The sequence below is a fragment of the Cricetulus griseus genome, chromosome 7, assembly GCF_003668045.3.
Source record: "Cricetulus griseus strain 17A/GY chromosome 7, alternate assembly CriGri-PICRH-1.0, whole genome shotgun sequence".
In the NCBI taxonomy this organism is placed as follows: Eukaryota; Metazoa; Chordata; class Mammalia; order Rodentia; family Cricetidae; genus Cricetulus; species Cricetulus griseus.
In genome coordinates this window covers 90867209-90885514 of record NC_048600.1, presented here as the reverse complement: position 1 = coordinate 90885514, position 18306 = coordinate 90867209, and the positions used below count along the sequence as shown (strand labels likewise).

Here is an 18306-nt window from a genome sequence, read left to right as displayed (position 1 = left end):
GACTCATTCCTTCCAGCGCTCCTAGGGTTTTCTTATTGCCTTCCCAGCGTCTGACGATGAGGGGTTCTGGCATTGACTTTTTATGGGACGTTGTGTTTTTTGTTTCTGTGGGCTTATCATTGTAGTCACTTCCACAACAAATTGCCACAAAAATGGATGAGTTAAAACAAAAATTTATAACTGGGCATAGTAGAACAGACCTTTGATTCCAGATGTCAAGCTGGGTGTGGTAGTGTGTGCCCATAATCCCAGCACTTGGGAGGCTGAGGTGAGAGGATCAAGGATTCAAGGTTAGCCTCAGCTACCTCCTGAGTTCAAGTTCAGGGCCAGCTAAGACCCTGTCTCAACTCCTCCCTTCCACAATAACAACAACCATCTGAGGAGGGGAGGGAGAGGGAGAGGGAGAGCCCTGTCAATGCCATATTGAGAGGCTTTTTAAAAAAACTAACAAAAGGCTGGGTGGTGGTGGCGAACGCCTTTAATCCCAGCCTTCAAGAGGCAGAGGCAGGCGGATCTCTGAGTTTAAGGCCAGCCTGGTCTACAGAGCAAGTTCCAGTATAGCCAGAGCTACATAGAGAAACCCTGTCTCAAAAAACAAACAAACAAGCAACAACAAAAAACCCAAAGGAACAAGACAAAACAAAAAAACAAAAGAAACCTCCCAAACCCTCAAAGTTTTGAGTGTACTGCCTTTCTTTCTTTCTTTCTTTCTTTCTTTCTTTCTTTCTTTCTTTCTTTCTTTCTTTCTCTTTCTTTCCTTCCTTCCTTCCTTCCTTCCTTCCTTCCTTCCTTCCTTTCATTTTGGTTTTTGTTTTTTCTCTGTAGCTTTGTCCTGGAACTCCCTCTGTAGACCAGGCTGGCCTGGAACTCACAGAGATCCTCCTGCCTCTGCCTCTGTCTCCCGAGTGCTGGGATTAAAGGTGTCCACCAATACCCAGCACATCACTTTTTTTCATTTCTCTGTGTTTCTATTGAAAGCTCTTTCTTCTCCTTTACAGACCATATTTCTCTACTTTGTGACATGTGTAATAATTTTTGAAGAGTGTTTTTTTTTTAATGACATTGAGTTGGGTTTAATAAAGGTATTAAATATAGGCTTAAGTATGAGGGCTAAAAGAAAGAGTCGCTCAACAGAAAGTAAGACATCAGAGAGCAGGGGTGGTTAGTTTTTTTGTTTGTTTTGTTTTTTCTAGACAGGGTTTCTTTGTGGTTTTGGAGGCTGTCCTGGAACTAGCTCTTGTAGACCAGGCCTGCCTCTGCCTCTCGAGTTCTGGGACTGAAGGCTTGCGCCACCACTGCCTGGCGGGTGGTTGGTTTTGGAGACAGTCTCATTGTGTAGTCCAAGCTAGTTTTGAACTACCTTAGCCTCCTGACTGCTGGAATGACAGGTCCAGGTTCATATCCCACCTAGCAAGTTTTGACTGGATGTTGGACCTTGTAGATACATATTAAATTTCTGAATTTTGTCTTCCTTTAAAGCGTATTAGGCCTCCTTTTAGCAAACTAATTATTTGCAAATGAGTGTGGTCCTTTGGAGACTCAATCTGTTCGAGTGACTCCAGGTGAGCCCTTCTGGTAGGGGGGCTAGTTTAGCCCTACTGGAAAGGCACAGCCCTGTTGGGGGGCTTCTAAATGGAGGGGACATCCACAGGCTCCTCTTAGCAGTCTTGAGTGTGAATGGCTGCCCTCGGTGAGCTTTGAGAGGCACCTGTCCACGTCTCTGTTTTGCATAGTCTTGTGAGTTTTACTTTGTGCACATGAGGTTTGGTGATCAGTAAAGATTCAAAGGGACCCTATGCAGAGGAGCAAGCAGCCTCTCTTCCCCTGTCCACCCCTCTCCCTCGCCATTCCTTGCCCTCTCCACCCCTGCCCCTCTTCTCCTCCCTCTTTCCTCAAGACTATTGCTTTTCCAAAGCTTTGCATCTTTTCACTGCCTCAGTTTCCTGATTTGCCGTCTGCCTTCACAACCCCATGGCCGCTGGCGAGTCCACCTCTGAATATGGTATTCCTTCAGGATATTCCTTCAGGCAGAAGTCCTGGGAAGAAGCCCCAGGGTCAGGGATCCCAGTCGGAGACACCTGTTGCCTGTTGTCTAAAAACAGTTACTTCCTATATTTTGAAGCAATACCCAACACTGTGCATTTTCAATATAGTTTTTGTTACCTCATCTTGGTTGAGAGAGAAGCTCTTTAATAAGGTTTTGGAAGGGCATTAACATGCATATGGTCAATTCGCTGAATTTAACTAGAAGTCCAGACTCCTGAGATCTGCTTAAATATTTGTGTTTAGCACACATGCTTTTCACGGCACAATACAATTGCATGCAGTGGAATGTCATTCCTGAAATCATAGGATTTATGTGGAAATATTGCTGCATCAGCCTGAAGACACAACACAGGGCCCTGGAGCTGTGCTGTGAGCACGCTTTCTCATCACAGCCAGTGTATCTGAGTGGGAGGGGGGGTTGCTCCCTGTGTAGTGTGGGCTAGCCTTGGACTGGACATCCTCCTGTTTCAGCCTTCCCAGTGCTGGGATTATGGGATTACTTGCTATGTAGGTATTTTTATATTTGTTAGCCAACGGTTACTCATCAGTCATGCCAATGCTGTAAATTAGTGGTGCTTTTTGACAGTGTGGTCTGAGGCCACTAGGCAGGTTTAACCATAGGCATCTTCCTTGGCTAACAGCTTCTTTGGATGGACCACTATAAGTCTCTGCCCTATATTCCATAGGAGGCCCATGATGCCTTAGAGGACATAACCACCTGGAGGCAAAGCAGAAAGGAAGGAAGACCCTTGCTCTCCGCTCCTAGTGTCCTTTTGTCCCTGTCTCCTATGCTCCTCTCCATTCACAGGGCCACAGCTTATCATGTTGGTCTATCTTGTGAGTTGGACCAGGTGCCAGCCAGAGAGCTGATGCCAGTTTAGGTGTTGTTAGACCCATGACATATGCCTCCGAAGTGACCAGGGCTCCATCTCAACTTCTTCCACAGGTGGACATTGAACAGCTGGATCCCCGTGGCCGGACTCCCCTGCACCTGGCCACCACCCTGGGGCACCTGGAATGTGCCCGTGTGCTCTTGGCACATGGTGCAGATGTGGGCAGGGAGAATCGCAGTGGCTGGACAGGTGGGCACCCTTGTTTATCTTAGCCCTTCATCCAGTGTCCTGGAGTGGGCCGAGGGGTCTCACTGGGACATTGCTTCCTCCCCCCGCCCCAGTGCTGCAGGAGGCTGTGAGCACCAGGGACCTGGAGTTGGTACAGCTGGTGCTGCGCTATCGGGACTACCAGCGGGTGGTGAAGCGACTGGCAGGCATCCCCATGCTTCTGGAGAAACTTCGAAAGGTGAGAGGCAGCTCTCCACCTGCCAGCTGCGGCCCTGCATCCTGATTCCAGTGCCAGCTCAGTCCCCTTCTTTGTCTTCCCCCAGGCCCAGGATTTCTACGTGGAGATGAAATGGGAGTTCACTAGCTGGGGTAAGAGGGGCCGGATCTGATCTGGGGACTTTGAATTCACTGTCCCCTGCCTGGAGTGTGGTTCCATGCTCTTCATGGGGTTCTCTCTCACCTAGCCTCACCTCACTGCCAGCTCCCAGACAGGTCTTTCCAGACTGCCCCGAGTGCTATCTAGTTTCCATTATCATTTCCTTTCCTCTGTAATGATTTGCTTATTTAGTCCTGTCATTTGCTCTAAGGTAAAGTCCAACAGGCGAGAATCTTACCTTGTTCAGTGTTGTATCTCTGGTGATTGGGACAGTTCTGGGCATGTATTTGGTATTCAGGAAATACTTGTTTGAAACATGGGTGAGAGGTTAAGTGAATGAGGGAACACACAGTGGGTATTAGAGACAGTGGTGTGTGAGCCATCCCTGTGCCCAACTTCAGATTGTTCAAATCCACACTGAGGGGAAGGGCTGAAGGAAGGGCTTCTGCCTTGCAAGTTCTAGTCTTCTTCTGGCTGTGCTACCAACTGCAACCACTGTGCCATGGGCTGGCCCAGGAAACTGATGCCCTTTCTGACCTTCACTTCTTCCCAGTGCCCCTGGTATCCAAAATCTGCCCTAGTGACACCTACAAAGTGTGGAAGAGTGGGCAGAACCTGAGAGTAGACACCACACTTCTGGGCTTTGACCATATGACCTGGCAGAGAGGGAATCGCAGCTTTGTCTTCAGGGGTCAAGGTCAGTCTGGCAGTAAATAGGGCAGGGTGGGAGACAGCAGACAGCCCCATACCACCCTGACCTCTGTGCTGTTCCCTGGTGGCATCCCTGGTGGCAGACACAAGTGCTGTGGTCATGGAGATTGACCATGACCGCCGTGTGGTGTACATGGAGACGCTGGCGCTGGCTGGGCAGGATCGCGAGCTGCTGTTGGCTGCTGCCCAGCCCACTGAGGAGCAAGTACTGAACCGGCTCACTGCACCCGTTGTCACCACACAGCTTGACACCAAGAACATCTCCTTTGAGAGGTGAGTTGGTGTAGCTTGGCTAGCCTGAAGCTAGCCTGACAGGCGACCATTTCACCTGGACAACTCTACCTCCCCAGGAACAAGACTGGCATTCTGGGCTGGCGCAGTGAGAAGACAGAGATGGTGAATGGGTATGAAGCCAAGGTGAGGCTACAGCTCTGGGTCCTGGAGATTGGCCATACTGAGCCGAGGGCTCCCATCCCACTTTCCCCAGCCTTGTGGCAATGCAGCGTGGAGGGAAGGCATGAGACCAGTAGTCATTCCAGGAGAGGAGCATTTTTGGGTGGTCTGTTGCATGGGCCCTCCAAAGAAATGAGAATCACCCCAGAATATAATTTTAGGCTCTCTGGCAGCAGGAGGAACAGTTTCTGTGAGCTAAATCTCAAACCTCCTTCAGAAGCATATTTATTGCTTATACACAGATGCTGTGTTTGGGGTCCAACAAGTTCCTCAGCCAAGTCCCCTTTGATCTATTCTATATGTTCTCTGAAGGAAATAATCACACCTCCACAGCCTTTAGTTCTTACTGTGTCCTGTTTGCAGTACCCAATAATTCAAGACCTCCAAGTGTACTGGGATAGTCTTGTGACCAAAGTCATGTGTGCATGGAAAACCCCTTCAGAAAAACAATTCTATAAAGCATAGAAAACAATCACTTTTCTCTACTATGATCTTCAAGGTCTAGGTACCTCCAACAAACGCTAGTGCATTCAAGTGTTACCTTAGATACAGTGAGAAACAACTGTTATTTATATTCTAATGTTTACCCTAGATACAGTGACTCTACTAGATTCCCACTATAGGCATTTGCAGAGTCCTTAGGAGAGTCATGTCCAAGGCTCTGTTCTGACAGCTGTGTGGTTGTGGAGAAAGCTATACTACTCACATTTCCTCCTCACACCGGGCAGGTGCTCTTATCCCACTTTACAGCTGTGTGCTGAGCCCTCTCCATAGCACCCCGTTTAATCTTAGTACTACATTGAGTAGGGGTTGCTGGGCCGTTTTTCTGGCCTACAGATGAGGCCATGATTGTTGCGGTGGTTCACTGACTAGTCACTAAAACACTTACAAGTGACATGTGCAATTATAGGCAGCAGAGCTGGAGATCACACCTTGGCTACCTGACCTCAAAGCCAGGCCTCTAAAAAGCTGTCACTGTGGGATGCCACCTCCCTGGCACATGATGAGCGAAGGCACTGACAAAGGCTTTAAGACTCTGAACATGTTGTCTCCTCCTGGAAGCCCTCCCTGGTTCTGTATGCTCAGACAAGGGACCTTGGGTGCCATCATCTCACTGTTTTATAACAATATTTTCTTGTCTTTCCAACTAGAATGTGACTCTCAAAGGGGCAGGGATTGAGTCAGGTTTGTTCATCTTTGTGTCCCCGACATCTCTCTCAATGGCTGGTATCTAACTGCTCCTCCAAAATGTTTGATAGCCTAGGCTGGGGCTGCAGCTGAGTGGTAGAACATTGCCTACTGTACAGGAGGCCCTGAATTCAATCCCAAGTACCATTAAAAAGTTGAATGAATAAGTAAATGGATGAATGATTTGCTATATTTACTTGCCTCCATGCCTAGAGGCTGAGGCAAAGATCCCCTCCAAGACTTTTATTGGAGGAATGTTCAGAATTCTCTTGAAAGTGGGCACCAGAGCTGTCTCCAAGCCCCTTCCTCTCTGTTCTCAGGTGTATGGGGCCTCCAATGTGGAGCTCATTACCCGGACACGGACAGAGCATCTTTCAGAACAACACAAGGGCAAGGTCAAAGGTAATGAGCTTGAGGCACATGGGGGAGGCTGTAGAAAGGGAGGGTCTTGTGCCCTCAAAGCATTCTCTGGCAGCCCAGTGCCAGGACGGCTCAATCAGACAGATTCAAATAGGTTCAAATAGGTGCCTAACATACTGCAAAGAAGACTGCTCGGGCTCATTTGGGCTCAGTGATTGATTATTAATGTCTGTATTGAATTTAAGAGAGAAATGTCATGCATGGCATTTATAGGTTAATCTAGTCATCTGATTCAAAACCTTGGAAGAAAGTCAGAGAGCCTTGCCACTGAGTCTGTGTACTTGCTCATCTCACACACATTCACTGGGCATCATTTAACTTGTCTCAAGTGGAGACAAGTAATTACTACCTTACATGAGAAGAAAATGAAGTCATTAATGTGGACAAGCCTAAAGAAAAGCACTCACGCATACTCCCCAAAAGATGACAGGTGGTTTGCTATCCAAGGTCACTAACCTGGAGAGCGGCACTTTTGGGAGACAGGGTCTCACTATGTACCCTGGCCTGAAATTCTTGATGTAGACCAAGCTAGCCTCAAACTCACAGATACCCACCCTCCTTTCTGCTTCCTGAGTGCTGGCATTAAAGTGCCACCCACCATGTCTGCTTAGGTGCCCTTTAATTTCATCCAAGCTTGCAGTGAGTCCTAGGCCCAGCTCCTAAGAGTCCTCATCACTTTCAGGTGCAAGTGGCTAGGAACGTGGGGTGTGAGAGCTACCCACACCCCTTCCTCAGGCAACAGTCTAGATCTTGGGTATAGTTGCCTTGGATGAGGCAACCATGTGTATGAGGCCACAGTATCCCCTTCTGCCCCACATTTCTTCTAGGTTGTAAGACACCTCTGCAGTCTTTCTTGGGAATTGCTGAGCAGCACGGGGGCCCCCAAAATGGGGTGAGTGTGTGTCAGGGGTGTTACTGTTTTCAAGAGTGTGGGTATGGCTTAGGAGGAGTTTTGGTGGCATCCTGCTTACCATGGCCTATGTGGACTTCCTATTCACAAAGCCAATGTCAGCTCTGTGCTGGAAGCAGGAGAGATTAGGGGCTTGTGTCACCAACCCCTGACCTGGAATCAGGGACTAAGGCCTCCCTCCTGTGTGGTACAGACCCTGATCACTCAGACCCTGAGCCAAGCCAATCCCACTGCCATCACTGCAGAGGAATACTTCAACCCCAACTTTGAGCTTGGCAACCGGGACATGGGTCGTCCCATGGAACTGACTACCAAGACACAGAAGTGAGGCCCCCTGCTCTTTCTGGGGAGGGATGGGCAGGACAGGGGTCTAAGACATGCTAGGAGGCCATGACTTCCTACAGCTTCCCTTACCCCTTGGGATCTGGGGGACCAGGTTCAAGGCCAAGCTGTGGCTGTGTGAGGAGCATCCCCTGTCCCTGTGTGAGCAGGTGGCTCCCATCATTGACCTCATGGCTGTCAGCAATGCACTTTTTGCCAAGCTCCGGGACTTCATCACCTTGCGCTTGCCTCCTGGCTTCCCAGTCAAGATTGGTGAGTGCCCGGGCTCCATGCCCCATTTCTCCTCAGCCACTTGGGAGAGTGAGGTTTAGAGGCAATCCGGGCAGTGGATCTAAGGTATGAGGGAGTATTGGGTGCTTAATGGCTTCCTTGTTCTTAGAAATCCCGATCTTTCACATCCTCAATGCCCGCATCACCTTTGGGAACCTCAATGGCTGCGATGAGCCAGTGCCCTCGGTTCGAGGCAGCCCCAGCTGTGAGACACCCTCCCCTGGCAGCGACTCCTCCAGCGTCAGCAGCTCCAGTTCTACCAGTGAGACTCTCCACTCCCCACAGAGCCCCGCCCTCTCAAGCTCTGTTCCCTTCCCTGACACCCAAGGGTGAGCCCTTCCACACCTGACCCCTGGCCCACGCCCCCAGCCTCCTGCCGCGGCTGCGAGATCTCCCCTGCATTGTTCGAGGCCCCCCGTGGCTACAGCGTGCTGGGTGGCCAGCGAGAGGCTGCGACACGGGATGAAGATGACGACCTGCTGCAGTTTGCAATTCAGCAGAGCCTGCTTGAGGCGGGCAGTGAGTATGACCAGGTGTGTTCCTGACGCCATTCCAAGCCATTCCAACTGCAGGCAAGCACGGCTAATAGGCCCCTCCCCCCAGGTCACCATCTGGGAGGCGCTAACCAACAGCAAGCCAGGCACCCACCCCATGTCCTATGAAGGTCGCCGACAGGACAGGTCAGTGCCCAGGAGGCCGAAGAGAACATAGAGGTGCTTATTCCCTCTCCTTCCCCCAACACACACGCACAGACTCCCACTAACCCGTCAGACTGCACAGTGACACTGGAACCCTGCTAGGCCCAGAGAACCCTTAGTGCCTACAGCAGGGCTCCATCTGGTATCAAATACCCGTTATCAAGATGGCTTCTGCCAAACCCCTTTCCTGGCACAGGGTGGGTGGCCAGTGCTCCAGGCATGTGCAGAGAGCAGGGACCTAACTCCCAGGACGTTCAGACCCTCAACAGACAGGTTGGCGGGACCTGGGATCTGCTGCCACCGGGTGGGGCCAGGACAGCCCAGCGAGACCCGTGGCCTCCCCTAGAAGGGTGGCAAGTCTTCCCAGCCCTGGGGCCTCCACGATGTCTCCTGCCCTGCTTACGAGCAGGTGTCCCAGGTGTGCCGGGAGCGGGGAGCGCTCGACAAATCCTCCCCACCCCCAGGAGCGCCCCACCCACGCCGCAGCGCCAGCCGGTGCCCCCGGCAGCAGTGCCCAGCCCTCGGCCCAGCCCGGGTCCCGGCTCCAGCAGCCACGTGTTCCGGAGTTACGACGAGCAGCTGCGGCTGGCAATGGAGCTGTCTGCGCAGGAGCAGGAGGAGAGGCGGCGGCGAGCACGCCAAGAGGAGGAAGAGCTGGAGCGTATCCTGCGGCTCTCGCTGACCGAACAGTAGCGCCCTCTGCTCGGACCCTCACCCACTCCGCGCAGGACCCGGGTCTGCGCACCTGCCGTGCTGCTGCTGGAGTCTGGAGCCATCGCATCGGGGGTGCAGCGGCGCACCAGGCTTGAGATGCCCGGGGTTTGATACAGGCGTGGAGTAACTTCCCAAGCCAGAGCCCTAGAGGCATGGCCGCTCTCCCTGCTTTGCTGTACGGTGACCCCAGTTCGTTTCCCTGGGCTCAGATCTGTCCAAGGGCGGAGACAGGTGGTATTGAAAAGGAAATGAATCCTTGAGAGGAGCATCGTCCCTGTCCCTTGCTCCTTCTGGCCGGTCCTCCTCCTTGCTCACTGACCCCTCTCCCGGACACTGCCCCTAAAGCCTTCGCATCTCAGCTCTTCACCCTGGGAGGCAGCTGATCGCCCTTCGTGCTGTGTCGCTGCTTTGTCCCAGACACAAACCAGCACATCAAGGGCCCAGCCCCTCCCCACCCCGGCATTTCAGCGTCAAGTGCACTTAGCGGGGTGCCCAGCTCCCCCAGCTCCCACACCCGTCCTGTGTCTCAGGGTGGTCCCAGCTTCTCCTTAGGCAGCCAGAAAATGGGAGTCCCCATGCCCACAGCACGTCTTTTATTGTGATCAGGGAGTGTGTCTAAGCTGTCCCCTAGTCTGGGCAAGGCCTGATTCCCTCATGGTGCCTTGGGGAGTGGGGGCAGCATATTGGCTTGGGGCAAGCACTAGACCCGACACAGAGGCATTGATCAGGGCCCTGGCACCACTGTCACCACCCACCCCTTCCTATCGGCTGCTGCTAGCCTCTGTGGTTGTGCACCCCTCTTGTCCCCATTCAGGGGCTGACTAACACCCGTTATCCAATGGTGCTAACCCCGGCTCTCCCTGTTCGCCCTACCCACCTAAAGAAGCACAGCCCCTCCCCCACCCCACCCCGCAGGGGCCCACGCACACCCTTGTCCTGGGGCCACCTGGCTGGCTTTTCTGTCAGGGACTCCAAAGGGGCACAAAAGGGGGACAAGAAAATAGCAACAAAGTGATGCTGTTCTTCCTATTTCCTTCCCCGATGCCAGGGGCACCAGACTGATTCTGAGGCACAAATAAAGAGGTTTCAAACCAGAGGCTTTTCTACCTAACTTTATTGGGAAGGAGTGCCTACGGTGGGTGGGAGACAGGGTCTTTGGAACCTCAATGCAAAAATGGCTGACCTAGGGTGAGAAGCTGCCTGGCAGGTCCTCAGCCCAGCTTGCATTTGCTGGGTTCCCCAGGGTTCCCAAAAGGGAATGGGGGGAGTCCCCAGCCATCTATGCTGGAGGCACAGACCTGTACTTAGTAAAACATTTCATTAAGTATGTGTCAGTATTTTTGCAGATTCAGCAAAGTGCTGGAGGCTTTGGTGTATGGTGTGTGTGTGTGTGTGTGTGTGTGTGTGTGTGTGTGTGACCTGCTTCCTTATGCCAATTCTGAGATTTCTCTGGTGGGGTCTGTCTGTCTCCAAGAAGCTGCCATCTCTGGAAGTGGGAAGAAGGGAGAGCCCTCTGCCATAGATGGATGGCTGAAGCCAGTGGGGCCAGACTCTGCCAGCAACAGAAAAGGGGTGCTGCCCATCTGTCCCCACACACTGTAGGGGAAATCAAGTGAGCTCATTAGGAGAAATGCAGGGACTTCCCTGAGACTCCGGGGATACCTGTTGACTTTCCATTGATTTTCCAAGCCCAAGCCTGGCAGTATCCCCAGTCAACACACTAAGCGATTCCCCTGCCCAGGGTAAGGGATTGCGAGGGACACCACCTCACCCCTAAGCACCATTGCTAAGGCTGGCATTATCCTAGGCTCCCTCTAGGCTTCATATCGAAAAGTCAGGGACCTAGTACGGAGCTCAGTCCTTGCCACTTAAGATAGGTGTGCCCAGACCTCCTATGAGGGACGGAGTTTCTTTTCTGGTCTCGCCCCTAATCCCAACCCCAGGAAGCAGGGTGCAGAGTCCCAGACCAAAAGCCAGTGCTGCCAGTCTGTGCGCCCTGCTCCCATCCGGTCTGCAGCGTGCAGAGCTTTTGCGCACATACGCAGCGCTAGTCTGTGCCATCCACCAGCTCACAAAGCATGTTTTCCAAAGCCGTTATGCGCTCCTCCTGAGCTTGCACCCGCTCGCGAAGGGCCTTGATCTCCTCCAGCAGTGTCTCCAAGGTGTGCTGCTGCTGATATGTGGAGGGCAGAGAAGACCATGGCAGAGAGCAGAAGGCAGGGGCTAGAGATGGGTGGAGTGGGTCAGATCTTAGAGCTTACCGACAAGGGGGCTTCGCTGGCTGACTGGCTGCGCCGGGGACCGGCTGGTGGACGCACATCTAGGATGTTGCGCTTGGTGACACGGAGCTCGCGGTGTTTGGGGGGTACATAGCCTTCCTTCAGCGAAATTAGAACAGGTTCTGCGTCCTGACCCGATAGCCATTCATCTGCTTCCAGGGCTGGCTCAGGGCCGGGCGTGTCTGGGTATAGGTCATCCTGGAACAGGTCCGACTGAGGGGTGGGGTGGACGGGAGGGCCGGTGTGAGCTGGGCACTGGATGGCTGCCTTTGATGCTTTCCAACCAACTCCCTGCCAGACTCCTTCCTTACCTTTCGAGGTACAGTCATGACAATGGGTTCACACTTTCGTTCGTGTAACTTGTAGAACCTATGAGGTGAAGGGGGGTGGGAGGGAATTCAACACCCTTGCTGTCTCCCGGTTCTTTTTAAAAGAGCCATGTCTGGGACTAAGGAGTTGGAAACCAATACGCTGAGTAACTACCGTGCACATTGCACTTTACACGCATCATCATTTTCGGGTTAGAACACCTCTGGCGGAATGCCAGGCTAGTGGGCGCTGGGACAGTCGCTGAAAAAGACTAGTATGGCTTCCTTCTCTTTCCCAAAGAGCAGCGCAATGGGGGGAAGGCCTGGAGGACAAGAGCTGACACGAGGAACAGAGGCAGGGGGCTAGAAGGGGCTGACGTGCTGACCTGGCGATTTCACATTTGCTGACATCCAGCCCCCGCTTGGGCATGAAACCCATGCCCCGTTGCGGCTCTTTGCTGCTGAAAGTGTTCAGATAATGCACAAAAGGTGGTTCGTCCGTGATTTCAAAGTACCGAATGCTACTGTCACCCTGCAAAATCAGGCCATTCAGAAGCATGGCCAGACAGGGCCCTCACATCTGCCTCCTGGCCCTGGTCCTTCCCGCCCAGCCTCCAGCACACCTTGCCACACAAGTAGACAATGCTGGAGTCAGGATCATAGAATGGCAGTAGCACTCCGTTGCTTGTGTCCATCTCCTGCAAGGCCACTGGCTCTTCAAAGTTGTTCTGCCGATGACAGGAAGAGTGACCAGCCCTGCTCATCCTCCCGGGCTGCTTCAGAATTTGCTTTATACCCACTCAAAATTCCATGCGTTCCCAAGGCAGCTTTGGTGAGAGCTACAGGCTCTCTTCTCCTAGACTTATCATAGCGTTTCCCTCGCTCAAGTACACCCTGTGCATTTGCATGCAGCCACAGCAAACCACCCCCAGGGACTAGGCATCACCAGGAGGGGGCGCCAGCGCCAGATCCTTCAGGCGACGCGGCAAAACTGGGTAGTGTCGGGTGTGAAGTGGCGGCAACCTTCAGCCCTGTCAGAATGGGCACACCCTGCGGGTGCGGGGCGTCTGGCCCCTGGCCTCTGGCCTGTGATGCCAGCCCCCGGGGCACACACCCCAAGCCTCCAGCTGTGTTACCGGGTCCCACAGGCCTAGCTCTCGCTGGCTCATGCGGGTGAATCCCGTGGTGAAGATATGACCCAGCCGCGTGAAGACAGCCCGCATGGGCCTCATCCCCTCGTGGGCTGCAAACCTCTCCTGGGGGGGGGGAGGGGGAGAAGGGAGGAGCATCACCCTACTGCCTGCCTTGGGGAAGACTGAGATCTGAGCAACCACCTTGCCAACCTGAGGTGGGGGTGGGTGGGGGTGGGGTGGGGAAAGGGCGAACGAAGCTTCACGGAGGTCAGTGGCGGGACCCTGGCCTGGAGAATATCAGGGCGGGAACCGAGCAGGAGGTGCGGAGCTCCCAGCAGGTCCCAGACCTTAGGCTCCCTCAAAGGCTGATCCTTGGAGCAGGTGATGTCTGCTGGCTCCCCTGGGTTAGTGGGGCTTTACCCACAAGGGAGCCAGGTGATCCGCTTGGGCCTCTTGGGCTGGGCCACCGCTCAGGAGGGTGCTCCTGGCTGACCCTGCAAAGCGAGCCATTCCGACGGCTCGGCCTGGCCTACCGGGTCCCAGAGTGCGAGTTGCCGCTCACTCATCCTGCTGAAGCCGGTGCTGAGCAGCTTCCCGTCTGCGGTGAAGACGGCCCGCAGCGGGCGGGCGCCCTCGTGAGGCCGGGCTCGCTCCTGCTCGCAGGGTTAGTGGGTTAGAGCACCCGCCCTCCCGCCCGGCTCCCAGTCGCACTCCAGGCAAACATGCATGTCTCCCACACCCATACCCCAGGTTAGATGGAGGCTGCCCAGGATTGGGGGACTGGGCCATCGCCCACTCAGGGCACCCAGCTGGGACAAGCAATGCTTGAGGATTGTTTCATTCCCCACCCAGTGGGTCAACGGGTGTGAAGGGGGTCAGTTGGTGGTCAAGCCCCAGACCCTGGAAGGTGGTGTTGGATGTTTGAGAGGAGAGGGTTTCATGCAGGTTCTGGTTGGAGGATGGAGTTTCCAGCTTCTCCCCTTAATCTAAAAGCAAGGAGCCCTCCTCGGAGCTCTGAGATGCATGGGAGGGGAGCGAACAGGCACAGGCAGAGGGTTGCAGTCTGGGAGCTTACTCAGGGCAGGGGTTTAGGCTGTAAAGCCTGTAAGGGGTGAGGGGGTCATGACTAATCTCTGGAGTAGGGATGGGACAGGTAACAGCTGGGAAGAGAGGCTCCGATGACAGTGGGTACCAGGTGCTAACAGCTGGTGTTGAGCAGCGGGTGCTAGGGAATAGCCAGCCCAGGCACTCACCGCAACCACTTGATTCTTCCGGGGGTCAATGATTCGAAGGGTCTTGTCCTTGCAGGTGGTGGCTAGCAGGCTGCCATTGCTGTTCCAGCACACACTGTGGATGACGTCAGGGTGTATGTCGTCCAGACTCAGCAGTGCCTCCCCAGTGCCCACATTCCAGATGATGATCACATTATCACCACCTGTCCAGAGTGTCCAGGCATGGTTACCCGGGCCCCGTCCTTCCTCACTCCCACCCTCGTCTATAGTAGGGATCCTTTGAAACACCCCCCAGACCTGCACTGAGCAGGACATTCCTGGCAGTGGGGTGCCAAGAGAGGATGCCCACACGCTTGGAGTGGCCCTCAAGTGTGATGACAGGTTCTGTGATATTGCGCACAGGGGTGTAGTCTGGAATTTGCCACACCTAGGTAGAAGAAAAGACAACAAGTAGGTGGGATACAGGGATGGCTCCGCCCCCTCAGCGCTGTGGCCCTCTTGAGTGGAAAGCATCAATTAAATACAGGTGTGGTGGTGCCAGGACAGAGAAGCAGCAGTTGGGGACCAGGGAGCACCGCCAGGGCTCCTGAGACCTCCCTATTCACTTTGTCAGGGAAATTTCAGAGTGTTGTACATCTGCTCTTTGGGCCCCAAATTGTCCATGGTTATAATTAGTTCTAGGCAGTGCATTCTGGGAGGGAGTGGGTATGTATTTAACTAAAAATAATCTGGGAACCGGCAGGGCAGGGCTCCTGGTGCCTGCCCATCTATCACCTCCCCCAGTACAGGTGAGGCATCCCCTGCTCCCCTCTCCAGCCTGGCAGCATCCCCCTGACTCCTACCATGACAGTGGTGTCGTCTGAGGCACTGGCGATGACGTTGTCATTGTGTGGGCACCAGTCAATGTCCAGCACGGGGCCAGTGTGCCCAGTGACTAGTGGGTAGTTCTTATCCACTCGTCCTGTCTGGAGGGGTCAGAGAGGGAGAGGTGAAGCCACATTTATGTGTGTGTGTGTGTGTGTGTGTGTGTGTGTGCGCGCGTGCGCGCGCGCAAACGCATGCACACCTATGCATGCGCATACACGCATGTGCACACCCTGGGACCTGGATGGCACTTGCTAAACAAATGCACAACCACAGCTGCATCCCCAGGCCCTCCTGTATGTGGTTTTGGAGTGGGCACTGGATTTGTTTACCTGTCGATTCTGTATCATTATTTTGTGTTGCAGACCCCTCTTAGCCTCTAACCCTATCCAGTTCACTCTTTGAACTTCGCTGAACATGCACAGAGTGAAATCATTTGTATAAGGGAATCTGATCAGTGAGGCATAGTGACTTAATAAAGGACCCACAGCAAGACACTAGAACCCAGAGACACTTAGAGCATTTTTGTTTTTAAATATAAGGTCTCATTATGTTTATTAGCCCATGTTGGTCTTGCCTTGGTCTTCTCAGTGCTGGGCTCACAGGCCTGTACCCACACACCCTGTGAGGAGGCTGTACTTAAGCCAAGCTGGGATATCTGTGGAAAGTTCCTAGAAGAGGTTGAAGTGGGTGACCCCAGGGCAGTGTCCGAGCTCCTGGAGCGATCTTTCCCTTGGCTTCACTTGGAACCTCAAGCAGGCAATCCTGGTGCCTAACATCCCTTAGCCAGGGTTGGGGACCCACTTTTCCTTTTGTCTTCATGAGGTGATCTTGGGAGCTATGAAGACTCTGCAGGGGTTGGCACTGGCCCAGACCATGCTGTTTGGAAGAGAGGGTGGCTAAATGGCAGTCACACTGGGGGAGGAGGTGACTCTAGCTGAAATTTGAGTCCTTGGGATGGTGTCTCTGGATGGTGTCTGCTTTGTCCAGGGTGAGTCATAGGCTATTGTCAGGCCTCTTCTTGACCCTGCCACTTGTGGGACCTCCTCTAGCAAGGTACAGGGGTCAGTATCTAGGTCAAGGTTATGCTTTGGGGTACCTATCCTGGGGTAGAGATGGCCAAGTGTCTGTAAAGGTGGCAGACATTGCCTGGCCCTTTTTCCTAGTGTGCAAAGGAGGGCTTTGGCTTTATGTATTTTTTTCCCTTTCCTTTTATTTTCTTTATACCCGACTACCAGAACTAGAACCTGACACATTCTCCCTCTCTCACACACTAGGGAGAAATAAGGTCAGATTCTGACTGCTTGGCTCTGCTGCAACCCAACCATCGACATCACTAACTCCCATCTTGGTCCCAGCTGGGAACAGGGGCTGCATGGCCTAGAGAGTGGCATAGTCCCCCTCCCCCTTACTGCTGTTCAGGGAAGGGGGAGGGGAGAACAGCTTCTGTGAGATAACCCAGAGGCCCCACCAGTGCCTCCCCCCCACCCAGTTGCTTCCTTCCCCTCACCTTGGCCAGAGGCAGGACAATGAAGGCACCTCCACCTCCAGCCTCCACAATAATGGCCAGAAATTTGGGGTTGACCGCACAGAAGGCACTGTCCCATGTGACCTTGGACACCCGGATGTCCTCGTAGGCCTGGTCGGCCTTTGCTGCCTGACCAAACACATGGCGGAACTTGCTTTGCCGAACCACTCGCCGGCTCATGGCTGGGGCAAATATAGGGGTATCAGAGCCTAGAGGCACCTTGGTCCTTAATCCGGTGAACTGTGGGAGGGAGGAGTAAGTGAGTAGAATTATCTGGTGAGGACCAGGGAGTTTCCTTCAAAGTGACCAAAGTAGGAGGCAGATCTTTGTCACCTGTCAAATGTTTAACTTGAGGGGCTAGGATGGGGAATCGGACCTCTTAGACACACAGGCTAGGGGGTTAATGGAGGCTGAAGTAGCGTTGAAACTTCCTGGGAGACGGACTGTTTTGAGGAGCAATATCAGTGAGTCCCCTCTGGCTGCTGGCCATGGATGAGCAAGTCTTTGTCCCTCCTAGAGACACCCTATTCAACGCACTCTCTTTTAGTCACTGGACCTTAGTTCCAGGTTAGTTGTGGCGCTAGGACTCCAGCCATCAAGATGGCAAACTCTCATCTCTGGCACAGCTCAGGCTCATGGGTCTTTTCCTACAAATTTGCCGCTAAATTGCCAAGAGAAAACGTTTCTCCTGTTAGCCTGTTAGTAGCCTGTCTCCTTCATCGGCTTCCTCCCGTGGTGGGGGGTGAGTGGGAGTGGGCAGTAGAAGGTGGCGCTCCCTTCCGTGTCCATTCCACCATGCACTGGCTTCTCCGAGAAGCCCGACTATGGCCATCTGACACCAATATCAGACTTTAGTCCGGCGTCTTTGGGTGCGTTGCCCTGTGCCTGTGCTGGGGCTTCTAGTAGGTTCTCCTGAGAGTGGGGGCTGTCGACCCCATCGGCAAGGACCAGATGTGCACCAGTCAGGAGGTAAGGTCCCTTTTCTGGAGCTAGGACCTCGGCTACGCTGCTTTGCCCAAGGGGACACGCCAGGCTCTCTGCAAAGGCCAACTGCCTCCTGCCCCTCCCCAGCCGGGGCATCCCTGTGTCCTTCAAACCTCTCCTGCGGCCCCAGGCCTGAAGCCCGGCCTACCCGCACCCTCCCCGAGCCTCCTGCCCGGCCAGTGCGTTCTTGTGAGACTAGGTGTCTCCTCGCTAGCCGCTGTCCGGCCAAATATAGACACCAAGTCCGCCCTGCCGGACCCAATTTAGCGGCGTGGAAGCGGGTTGGGGGGGGGACGCGCAGACCTCTGCCCCCTGCAGAGACCCCGCCGGCTCGGTTGGCTGCGGTGGCGGAGCGGGGGGGGGGTACCTGGTCCTAAGCCGGGCGGGGGTGCTCTCGCAGCGACTCTTCTGCGGAGTGGGCCGGGGTACGCCGGGGCCGAGGGAGGCGTCGGCGCCGTCCGGGGCCCGGCGCTGGGTCGCGCGTTCCGGCCGCTGCCTGCGGCTCTCAGCTGCCGGCTCCGCTGCAGTCCCAGCTGCTGCTGCCATCAACCTGGGGGCGGGGCCGGACGGGGGGCGGGGCCAGGCCAAAGCGGCCACGCCCTGTCCAGCGCGGGAAAGTCCTGCGTCTCAACTTCGCCTGCGCCGGAAAAACGGGGAAAGTCAGCGTGTGTGCGCTTGGAGGGTGTGCGAGCTCCTGCGCGCGTCTCCCTTCGCCCCTCGTCTGTGGGTTCAGGAGGCCCAGGCGCTCCGCCCAAAGCGGGGCAACGAGACTGGGAGCCACCGCGAGTG

General features: G+C 54.3%; 2 protein-coding genes across 7 annotated transcripts in view; one reads left to right on the top strand and one right to left on the bottom strand.

The window, feature by feature from the left end:
* Positions 1–10285, top strand: part of Ankrd13b (ankyrin repeat domain 13B) — a 21787-nt gene extending 11502 nt beyond the window's left edge. For 2 of the 5 annotated variants that reach the window (XM_035447351.1, XM_035447350.1), the window contains exons 2-15: positions 2993–3128; positions 3221–3345; positions 3431–3476; positions 4037–4180; positions 4278–4467; positions 4545–4611; positions 6156–6237; positions 7083–7147; positions 7359–7489; positions 7602–7759; positions 7887–8039; positions 8147–8310; positions 8381–8457; positions 8885–10285. In XM_035447351.1, coding sequence (XP_035303242.1) covers positions 3322–3345; positions 3431–3476; positions 4037–4180; positions 4278–4467; positions 4545–4611; positions 6156–6237; positions 7083–7147; positions 7359–7489; positions 7602–7759; positions 7887–8039; positions 8147–8310; positions 8381–8457; positions 8885–9284 — 1701 coding nt within the window. In that variant the 5' untranslated portion in view covers positions 2993–3128; positions 3221–3321 and the 3' untranslated portion in view covers positions 9285–10285. Of the gene's footprint in view, positions 1–2992; positions 3129–3220; positions 3346–3430; positions 3477–4036; positions 4181–4277; positions 4468–4544; positions 4612–6155; positions 6238–7082; positions 7148–7358; positions 7490–7601; positions 7760–7886; positions 8040–8146; positions 8311–8380; positions 8491–8671; positions 8749–8884 lie in introns of all 5 variants that reach the window. The other 3 variants (XM_027426664.2, XM_027426662.2, XM_035447352.1) reach the window with 3 other exon arrangements.
* On the bottom strand, positions 10233–18306 carry Coro6 (coronin 6). 2 transcript variants are annotated; one of them, XM_027426671.2, is made up of 11 exons: positions 17885–18306; positions 16516–16773; positions 14984–15106; positions 14439–14568; positions 14163–14344; positions 13443–13562; positions 12400–12504; positions 12163–12308; positions 11780–11837; positions 11451–11681; positions 10233–11362 (listed from the first exon to the last, which is right to left on the bottom strand). In XM_027426671.2, the coding sequence occupies exons 2-11, from the start codon at positions 16711–16713 to the stop codon at positions 11237–11239; spliced, it is 1419 nt and encodes a 472-aa protein (XP_027282472.1). In that variant the 5' UTR covers positions 16714–16773; positions 17885–18306; the 3' UTR covers positions 10233–11236. The 2 variants fall into 2 exon arrangements, with proteins under 2 accessions (XP_027282472.1, XP_027282475.1); XM_027426674.2 differs by lacking the exon at positions 13443–13562.

Excerpts from the sequence above, each read along its gene's own strand:
- Coro6 (XM_027426671.2), bottom strand. The coding sequence starts at position 16,713 with ATGAGCCGGCGAGTGGTTCGGCAAAGCAAGTTCCGCCATGTGTTTGGT. Across the intron at positions 12,309-12,399 it reads TTGTCTACTTGTGTGGCAAG|GGTGACAGTAGCATTCGGTA; the intron begins GTGTGCTGGAGG and ends CTGATTTTGCAG. Across the intron at positions 11,363-11,450 it reads CCAGCGAAGCCCCCTTGTCG|CAGCAGCACACCTTGGAGAC; the intron begins GTAAGCTCTAAG and ends TCCACATATCAG.